Source organism: Myotis lucifugus, unplaced genomic scaffold, assembly GCF_000147115.1.
Source record: "Myotis lucifugus unplaced genomic scaffold, Myoluc2.0 scaffold_273, whole genome shotgun sequence".
In the NCBI taxonomy this organism is placed as follows: Eukaryota; Metazoa; Chordata; class Mammalia; order Chiroptera; family Vespertilionidae; genus Myotis; species Myotis lucifugus.
This window is the reverse complement of record NW_005871321.1, coordinates 184129-194701: the sequence shown is the minus strand read 5'-3', so window position 1 is coordinate 194701 and position 10573 is coordinate 184129. Positions and strand designations below refer to the sequence as shown.

General features: G+C 51.7%; 1 protein-coding gene across 10 annotated transcripts in view; it reads left to right on the top strand.

Annotated features, from left to right (window-relative positions):
• Nucleotides 1-2011: 2011 nt before the first annotated feature.
• WHRN (whirlin) overlaps nt 2012-10573 on the top strand; it is a 63549-nt gene continuing 54987 nt past the window's right edge. For all 10 annotated transcript variants that reach the window (XM_006099355.3, XM_006099354.3, XM_014464878.2 and 7 more), the window contains exon 1: nt 2012-3374. In XM_006099355.3, coding sequence (XP_006099417.1) covers nt 2757-3374 — 618 coding nt within the window. In that variant the 5' untranslated portion in view covers nt 2012-2756. The remainder of the gene's footprint in view (nt 3375-10573) is intronic.

Here is a 10573-nt window from a genome sequence, read left to right as displayed (position 1 = left end):
ATATTTTGGGGGTGGGGAGCTTGATTTTTTCTTAAATATCTTTTGCTGGTTGCATCAAAGGCTTCAACAACAGGTTAGAAGGAGGAAGAAGGATACACATTATTAACTGCTAAACTTAGAGCTGTAAGACAGATATCCAAAGGTAGCTTAATTGGCTATTTAAGACAACTTGTCAAATATGTTCACTGGGCATTAATTTAACCTGGGTCTGTTTTAGGGCAGTGAAGAAGAGAATTGAGGATTTGGGGGGAACAGTATACCTTCAATTCCTAGCCTCAGTTTTGGGAAAGCACTAAGCTAACAGTGTTGAAAATTCTTCCATGCTTTCCCATTGTATAAAATAGAAAGTTCCAGCCAGGCTAGTGTGGTCCAGTGGTTAAGCAACAACCCAAGAACCAGGAGGTTATGGTTTGATTCCCAGTCAGGGCACATGCCCAGGTTGTGGGCTCAATCCCCAGTGGGGTCGTGCAGGAGGCAGCCGATCAATGATTCTCTCTCATCATTGATGTTTCTATCTCTCTCCTTCTCCCTTCCTCTTCCTGAAATCAATTAAAAAACATATTAAAAAAATAAAATAAAACTAAGTGATGCCATCTCTTTGATTGATAATGTCCTTATCGTTATCTCCTCCCCTAAACCTGGGATCTCTCGGGCATTATAATACTTATCATATATGGCCTGTCTCCCCTGCTAGACTGTGACCTCCTTGAGGTCAGAGATTACATCTTTTTAATTGGGGTCTCTAGCACCCAGTACATGATCCAGCACAGAATCTTGATGCTTGGAAAATGTTGAAGAGTAAATGAATGAGTGAAAGAATGAATGCTGCATCCTTCTGGGTTCAACTCAAACCCACTTTTTCCAGTGACACTCCATCTTTCCCTCCCCCACATAGAAGTCAGATGACTCTGCAGTGGGAATTCCATAATATTTCTAGGGAAAATATAGCTTTCCATCGGAAAATAGCTTAGGAGAGGCAATTCAGTTTGGAGGAAATGTGTGAGAGGTGTGTGTGTGTGTGTGTGTGTGTGTGTGTGTGTGTGTGTGGAAAGTTACCTTTGAGTAAAAGCACAGGCTTTCACCTGGATTGTACTTAGGGGAGTGGGATGGGAGGTGAGAAGCTATATGCCACATATTTTGTCTTGGGATGGGAAAGCACAGAGTACTTTTCTGCAATCCATTTCATATATATTTAAATTTTTTGAGATGATTGTAGATTTACATGCAGTTGTAAGAAATAATACATCGACATTCCATTACCCTTCACCCAGTTCCCCCCAGTGCTGACAAGCTCACAGCCTGAACATTGACATTGATACAATCCGCCCACCTTATTCAGATTTCATCAGTTTTGTACGCATGCATTTGTGTATGCGTGCGCGCGCGTGTGTTGTGCACACTTTGTATTTCTGAAAACGGCTTTCTTGCCTGCTGGAGACTGGGCAGGGGTCCAGTCTGATCCATCCTTGCAGAGGAGTTGGCTCCCACAGGCACCGGTATGTGCTTGTATCCATCTTTTGAACGTAGTAGGTTCCAACTACCGTCCACATAAACACTTGAACTTGTATGTCAGTGTGTGCAAGAGGGGAGCGCAACGTTTTAAGGTAGAAAACTGAGCCTGAAGCATTTGGTATTTGAGAGGCAAAAAGTTGGCTATTTTCCGCCACAATTGTGAATTAGCTATTTGGCTAATTGCTCCAAAGCGACCCTAATGCACATGCTTCCATCGCGGAAGAGCGGTTTTGAGGTTCACTCTTCACTCCCTCTGGAAAATTGGAGGGGGCTCACAGCGCCCGGGGAGCTCCGCCCACCCCTACCCACCCCCACCCCCACTTTCACCCCTTTCTTCCCTGGGGCCGGACTGTTTCACCCCGTTTCCAGGCAACCGCCAGGCGCGAGGTGGGACGTCATTTCCTGAAAAGCCCGCGGGGAGAGGGCGGGGGGAGAGGAGGGGCCAGGGGGCGGGGCCAAGGCTGGGCAGGCGACGGCGACGGCGTCGGAACTCGCTGGAAGATCGGCCCCGGCGGCTCAACAGTTCCCAAAGTCCGGGCTCGCGGCCGCGCGGCTCCGTCTGTGCCCGGGCGGTGCAGGGGCGCGGGGGTCCCCGGGCGGCTGCATCCCGGGGCTGCCCCGGACATGCCCCGCTTCCCGTGCCGGACGCCCGCGCGGCTCCACCGGCTGCGGTTCGGGGGGCTCTGGGACTAGAGCACCTCCATCCCAACTTATGATTTTGGGGTCCCCCAGCCCGAGAGGAACGGGCGGCCTGGCTGGGGGAGCCCCGGGCCTGGTGTGACGGGGCGGTCAGCTTTGCCGCGCCCCCCACTCCAGCCATCTCTGTGCCCTGCAGAATGTAACTGCTCTCTCTGCGTCCCCCCGGACTCCAGCCGCAGTCTCCGCGACCTCCCGCTCCCGCCGCCAACCCGTGCCACCCGGGATCCCGTCGCCGCGCCTGCCTTGCCCGGACACCCGCCGCCGTCTCTGCACCCGCGGACTCCAGTTTCGCGACCCCCTCCGTCTTCGCGCGCCTGGGACTCTAAGCAGAGGTCTTCTCGATCCCCCCCCAGGATTCAGACACTGCTCCCGCACCCCCAAGCCCGGACTCCAGTCGTCGTCCTCGGGGCCCCGCCCCCCGCCCCCAAACCCAGACGCCAGCCGCGACCTCCGTGCTCCCCGGGATCCCGCTGTCGCACCGGCGCCGGCGAGGGCAGCCGCTGCCCCACCACGCGCCCCGAGTCCGCCCGGCCCTCGGCGGGGAGATGAACGCGCAGCTGGACGGCCTGTCGGTGAGCTCGTCCTCCACCGGCTCGCTGGGCTCGGCGGCCCGGGCGGGCGGCGGAGGGCACGCGGGGCTCCGACTGCTGTCCGGGAACGTGCGCCAGCTGCACCAGGCGCTGACCGCGCTGCTGAGCGAGGCGGAGCGGGAGCAGTTCACGCACTGCCTGAACGCCTACCACGCGCGCCGCAACGTCTTCGACCTGGTGAGCACCCTGCGCGTGCTGCTGGACAGCCCGGTCAAGCGGCGCCTGCTCCCCATGCTGCGGCTGGTCATCCCGCGCTCGGACCAGCTGCTCTTCGACCAGTACACCGCCGAGGGCCTCTACCTGCCCGCCACCGCCCCCTACAGGCAACCCGCGTGGGGCGGCCCCGACGGCGCGGGGCCAGGGGAGGTGCGCCTGGTGAGCTTGAGGCGCGCCAAGGCCCATGAAGGCTTGGGCTTCAGCATCCGCGGGGGCTCGGAGCATGGCGTGGGCATCTACGTGTCGCTGGTGGAGCCAGGCTCTCTGGCTGAGAAGGAAGGACTGAAAGTCGGGGACCAGATTCTGCGTGTCAACGACAAATCCCTGTCCCGGGTGACCCACGCTGAGGCCGTCAAGGTAGGGTTCTGGTTTGGGGGATGAGTTCAGGGGCAGCTACTCTTAGTGGCAGTAGCTCCCTGCTATGTGTCCTTAGGCAACTCGCTTGACCTTTCTGGGCTTCATTTTTCTTAAAAATATTTCTTTAAAACAGGAACATCTAGTTTATTGAGCAAATACATGCCTGGCACTGGGATATAGTGATGAGCAAAGCCGATCTGGACCCTGCCTTCCCTTAGGCATAAAGGCTTATGAGTGGGAGACAGACCTTATCAAATATTTGGGTAAATGTATGATCACAAAGTGGAAAGAGTTGGGGATTCTTAGGAGCATTAAAAGATATGGTCTCCACTGGCATATAGTTAGTAATCAGTGGGTGTCTTCTGCTTCTACTGGTATTCTCATTATTCTGTAGGCTTTTGCCCCCAAAAGAAAGTGTTGTTAGCCCCAAGTGGCCCCAGGAGGCTGTTCTGGGGATCCAAAGAACTCTGGCCTCACCCTGCCCTTTGTGGACCAGGATGTGTATTCCGGGCCAAGTCATTTGTCCCCTCAGAGCCTCTAGCTCTCCACGTGGGAAATGGGGCATCAGGACCAGATAAGAGTCCCTAACCTTGTTGGAAATGAGGCCCCTGCCTGAATGTCAAAGACATATCCCCCGCTCTCTTGAGAGTGATTGTACTTTTTGTTAATTGAGAAATACAACCTTAGGACCACAAGCTCCTACGGGTAGGGATTTAACCATGCCGTTTAAAGGAATGTGTGTGTGTTTGCTAACCTCCTTCCCAGGGCTTTTGAAAACCAGTTGGAGTAGGAGATGGATAGTGTTGGTCTTGTGTGAATTCAAGGATGCCTTGCAGTCATACACACACACACACACACACAGACACACACACACCTTTGTGTGCAAGAAGTGAAGAATTTTGGAGAAAAGCAACAGTGATACTCTCTGCTTCTGCAAGGACAGTGCTTCCTAGGGGTTAGGGCGGGCCTGTGACCCAGCTTCTCACCACCCTGCCCCTCACCCTGCCTCTGGTCCTCCTCAGCGCAGGTGTTTTGAACTCCAGCCGAGGGCCTGTTGGCTGCTGGGAAACGCTTCGGCAGCAGAGGTTCAGGGAGGTTGCTTGTGTGCCGTTCAGTGACTGACCGTTCACCTGGGACATGACCATCTCATCGCTGACCTTGACCTTCCCTTATTTGCTTCCCAATCCCTCTGCCCCCTCAGGGAGGCCCCTGAGGATCTGGAAACTTATTTGCTGCGTCTGGCAAAAGGCTGATCAGTTTGTGTTTTGGGGTGCGTGGGTGCAGTAGACAAAGCTCCTTGTGGATTTCCACGCACCTATCCTCCTCTCGGTCGCCTCCCCCCACATTCATCTTTTCCCTTTAGCTGACATTCCATCTATTTATAAAGAAATAACCCATTAGCCTTTGGCCCTAAACGATCTGGAGTTCCCAGATGATAAATCGATACTTGAAAGATACTTGGCCCCGATGGGCATTTATAAAAGTGGATTCAGTTTTAGTGGCAATTAAAGAAAGACCCGAGTAACTTAATCATCCAGAGGTGATAGACTTCGGGAAGGCCTCAGGTAACCTGGACATTACAAACACAGACTCTCCCTTTAATTCTTCCCCAGGCTCGGCCATGCCTGTAAGGCTGAGCTGCTTGGCTGAGAGTTTCAGCCCGGCCCTCCTGCATTTCACCGATTACGCTCTGCACCTTCTGTCTGAGCCTCCCTGAGCTGTACACCAAGGTGCTCCTTGGACTCACAGCAGCAGCAGGCCTTAGCTCGTGTATCTACTCTTCTTGCTTCCAGAGTGAAACCTAAACTCTCCACATAGTTTCTGAAGCCCCAGAACGAATTGTCGCCAGAGGGAGAGGTTGGTCGGAGCAGAACTGTCCTTGGGCGGGAGCCTGGGGAGCTCTGTCCCTGTCACTTTTCCCAGGAGGCGCCCGCTAAGGCAGAATGAGCTCCTGCCTCAGGGGAGCCCCCCTTCCTGCCAGTGCAGACTCATCACCTGCCTGGAATGTACCCACTTGGACCCTCCAGAAGCAACAGGCAAAACGGGTGCTGCTTTGTGTCACCTTAACTCCAGGGAGAAAGGGGGACAGACTTTCCGTGGGTGGAATTTAAACCAGAGGAGGCGGAACCTGTCTCGGGGCCTCCCGGAGCGGCTCTACCTGGGGTTGCAGGATGGGCAGGCAGTTTCAGGGACCGTTTAGAAGAACACCCGGAGCTGTTGACACATTTCCACAACATGAAGGGTATTCAGCCCCCTAACGGGAAGCCCAAAGAGGCCTGGCTTCCCTACGAGGTACAGACTGCCCTTAACCAGGACTTCCACTCCCAGCCCCTGTGTCAGCTGCTGCCCAGGAGGGCACCAGGTCAGAGTTTGTGGCGAAGGCACATTCCTACTCACCCGACTTCAGACTTCACTCAAATGTCACTGGGTTTTCTGCTTATATCTTTTTTATGCTCCAAGACACCACATCACATTTAGCATATGATGTGTTTTCTTTTTTTCTTCAATTTTATTTTATTTACTTATAGTCGTCCTTCTGTGTCCATGGGGGATTGGTTCTAGGACCTCCCGCAGATATCGAAATCTGAGGATGCTCAAGTCCCTTAGTGGATCTCTAAAGAAATATTTTTATTTAAGTATAGCTGGTATGCAATATTATATTAGTTATACTAGTTTCAGGTGTACAACATAGTGATTCGACAGTTTTATACCTTACAATGTGATCACCCCACCAATTCTAGTAATCATCTAGCAAACTTATTACAATATTATTGACTATAGTCCCCCTCACTTTTCTCATCCACTCTCCACCCTTTCCCCTCTGGTAACCTTTCTATGAGTCTGTTTTCTTTGAATTTCGTATCTGAGGACACGAAGGGCTGACTGTTTGTTTGTTTATTTCGCTTTTCCTTCAGCTTTATTGGGTATAACAGAAAAATAAAAACTCCATATTTAAGGTGTACAATGTGATGATTTGATATACCTATACATTGTAAAGTGATTACCATAATCAAGCTAATTTACATATCCATCACCTTACATAGTTATTTTATTTTTGTGCTAAGAACACTTAGGATGTACTCTCTTAGCAGATTTCCAAGTATACAATAATAGAATTGTTAACTATTGGCATGAGTTAACTGTGCATTAGAATTTATTCACCTTATAGCTGAAAGTTTGTACCTTTGTCCAACATCTCCCCATTTCCCCCACCCCCTGGGCCCCATCTCTACTTCCATGAGTTTGACTTTTTTAGATTCCACATGTACGTGACGTCACAGTATTTGTCTTTCTCTCTCTGGCTTATTTAACTTCGCCTAATGCCCTCCAGGTTCATCCATGTTGTCCCCAATGACAGAATGGCCTTCCTTTTTATGGCTGAATAATATTCCATATATATATCACAGTCACTTTCTCCATTCATCTGTCCGTAGACAGGTTGTTCCCATGTTTTAGCGATTAAGGAGATGTGTTTTCCATCTTAAAATCTTTGTTTTTCTTCTGCTGGTAGGAAGAGGCGGGGAAAGATCCTCTGAGCTTCCCAAAGCAGCGATGAATCGTGTATGTGTAATAAAAAGGAAATTGAATTTTAGGAATCAGGTTACTTAAGAGTTTATGAGTCAGAGAGGCTCACCTCCTCACGGTGAGCAGAGGAGACTGAACATTCGCAGTGTTTTCCACTTCTCTCTCTGACAAGTCAAGCCTCCATTGTGGGGCTCCCATCCGTCTCTTGAAGCCTGTTTGTTACATCAGCAGTGACAGGTGTAGACAAGGCAAGCCAGTTACTATTTGCAATTATGTTGAAACGTTTGGATTTTGAAAAATCTATCTCGAATGAACAGGAGCCAAGCTAATAACAATAAAAAAGGAGACCTTTCAAAGGTCTTCAGCCAAAAACGCTTGACAAATTGGCCAAGGAGTCCCCGGACCAGGAATGATGCATCGGACTCTGCGGCACACTTGCTGCGTGACCTTGGGCCAGTCACCGACCCGCTCTGTGTCCTGGGGTTGGGTGGGCCAGGGGCCGCCCAAGGTCCCTGCCAGCTCAGACAGTCGGTGATTTGCTCCATAAGTGCTGCACACAAGGCACTTAGAATGTCCGTTGCGATGTTTTCTTGTTCTTTTGGGATGGCTTTTGTTTAAGGCAGAGTAAAGAGAGTTGGCGAAGGATTGGAAGATGAGAATCTTGGCACTGTGCAGCCTCCTACTATATCAGGAAATTGATGGGTTACACACTGTACTGAGGAGAACTTGACTGCGGTCCCTGACCTAAGAGCGCCAACCCTGATGCCATTCCAGATTAAAGGGGAAAATGATAATAGGATTATGCATGCCGTAGGATTAGTGCTCCGCCCTGGAAGCACTCAACATCAGATTCACTTACCCACTTGCTTTCTGAGTCCTTGATTCTGCAGGTAGCAGGGAGCGGAAAGCAGGGAGGGAGGGAACCCAGGTGCTGCTGGGATGGGTGTACATCTGTGTATGTTTCATCTGCATAAAAATTAAACGGCTTCATTACAGTCTCTGCGTCCCCCCGGGAGCATCCAAGGAGCACATTAGAATTTGAAACGTTCCAGAAGTTCAAAACAGTGGCCGGCCCTTGCGCTTAATTAGAGTTATCATCACACGCTCCCTTCTTTTGCACAGTAACCCGGGAAGAGTCTGTCTGTATTAATATGTCATTGTGTGTGTGGCCCAGCATGTTCTAAATGACACACTTGTCATTTCCCCATTGCACACGGCCAGCTGAAGCTATTAGACATTATTAGCCACTTCCAACTTTGTGTCTGAAACGTGCTTCTCCCCTGGTGTCATTCCTGCTTTCCGACTGGGAAGCCGGGCTGACAGGCTCATGGGTATGCGAGGACTTTCCTCCGGCTCCGCACTCTGTCTTGGGTCCTGTGGGTCCTGCCAGCAGTGACAGGTTGAAAGCTCCCTATTAATAAAACCCTTTCTTGAAGAGATGTTGGGTGCTGGGTCCAGAGGGTGACACGGTACATGGAGAGGGTCCATTAATTTAGTCTTGTCTGTTTGGCTCAAGCTCTGATCCTCAAGGTTTTAGAAAATGCTGGTGCCTGTGTCGTACAAAAATCCTTTTAACTGGCTATTTACTGTTCAAGTCAAAGAAGCGATTTTGCAGGGTGCGGGAGAATGCCTTTATTTATGAAGGATTGATATTCTTATAGTAGAAGATCCCTGCCTCCTGACATTAAGATGGGCATGAAAGAGAGAATCACTCCGGCACCAGCTTCTGGTTTTTCCGTCACCACCCCCACCCCTTCTTCCCACAAACCCCGCGTTGTTTATTACCTGCCGTGGCGTCGCGTCGTCATGTGGATGGAGCTGCAAAGCTAAGTGTGATCCTTTAACCCCCGACCAATTGGGTTTTGTGTATTGTTGCTTCCCACCTCCGCCTGCCTTCAGCCACACAGCACACAGCCTGTACGCACCTGTCAAGTGCATGCATCCCTTCACACGCCTGTTTGTTCGTGCTCACAGCACATGCGCATCTCCTCCGAGTCACAGTCCCCCCTCTGGCACGCAGAGGGCTTTGCACTGAAGCAGGCGTCCTCAGGGGATGACACTCCAGCTGGCTTTCCTGTAAGGCTCTTTGATGACCTGGGAGTCCACTGCTCAGGGACTCCCAGACTGGTGCCCGGCAGGGACCAGACACTCTCATGAGAAGCAATAGCCTTTAATGGCTGGAGGTAGCTGGAGACTGAAATGCAAATATTTCAAACTGACCCCTTTTTTTTAACAACCCCCCCCCCCCCCACACACACACACCAAGCAAGAAGCTGATATTAACCCGGAGCCCTCACAGACTTCTAAGTGCCCTGCAGGGTTGGGGCTGCATTTAGATTCCTGTGCCTCGGACAGTCCGTTTTAGCACAGCAGGTGGAAAGGGTGCAAGGAGCAGGAGCCAGACACTCCACTTGTTTCCCGCGCACCCCTGCTGCCAGCTGCAGGACGTGGCACCGTTAGGCCAGTGCACTCGTTTTCAAACTTTGCTTTACTGCAACTCTCCTGGGCAGGGGGGAGGCTGACGTTAGTGCGTGTCTACTATGTGCCAGCTGCTTTCTCCCTCCCAGAAGAGGCGAGGAGGCGAGGAGGTCGAGGAGGTCGTGCTCAAGGAGGTTCCCCGCTGGGGTTAGGAAGTAGGTGGCCCTTCTGCCTCACCTCCTGAGGGCACCAGCCCCAGGGCTCTGTCGCCAGCCTCCTGGAGACAGTGACCCCCCCTGCAGGAAGCAGGCGGCATCACTGCTAGTGCCTGGCATACCAGGGCTTTTTAAGAACCACCCAAAGGCTTCGTTTTACTAAGTGGGGAGTCTGATGCCCCCGCATCAAGGGTGTTAGCCCAGCTCATCGACTTGTGGAACCCTTTGTCCATTCAGCTCTGGGCAGCACTTAGCACAGCCAGGCCTGAGACTGGAAGTCAGAGATGGACGGTACAGGCCCCTGTCCTCAGGGAGCCATGCGGGGGGTGGGTTGGGGGAGGTGAGGTGATGGGGGGGCTCATGGACCTTCTCATGGCCACAGGTCATCTAGTGTTTTAAGTGTTATGATATCTGCCTCCCTCTTCAAAGCAGCATCACTCACTACCCCCCCACCCCCACCCCCTATCCTGCTTCAGTTTCCTTCAGTGCCCTTGTCTAGGACGCTTCGGTTCTCTCTGTTTATCATCTGCCTTCCCCGCCACGAGTAAGCTCCAAGAACAGAATCCGGTCTGCATTGCTCAGTGACACACCGAGTACCTCTGCAGTGCCTGGCACATAGTCGGTGCTCTAATAACTAAATAAATATTGGCCGAATGAGTGGCGTGATCCTGCTCCCAATGTAGGGCTGGTGAGTTCAGGGTGCCGTGGTCCCTGAGTGTGCCATCTGAAGGAAGTCCGTATGGTGCAGCATAGCAGGTGCTGGGTAGGAAAATCGAGGAAGACATAGGATCTAGTAGATGCTTTACCATGAAGCTGGCTGTGTGGCTGTGGGCACCTCACATGAATCTCTGAACTCAGTCTCTGGAGCTGTGAAATGGGCATAGCCGCCTCCCAGCTGCCTCCTTCCCGGGATGGCTGTGATCAAATGACATAATAGGTGTAAAAACTTCGGTAACTAGGTTGCCCTCTGCTGTACAGTTGACCCTTGAACAACCTGGTTTGAACAGAGCAGGTCCACTTATACATGGATTTTTTTACCCC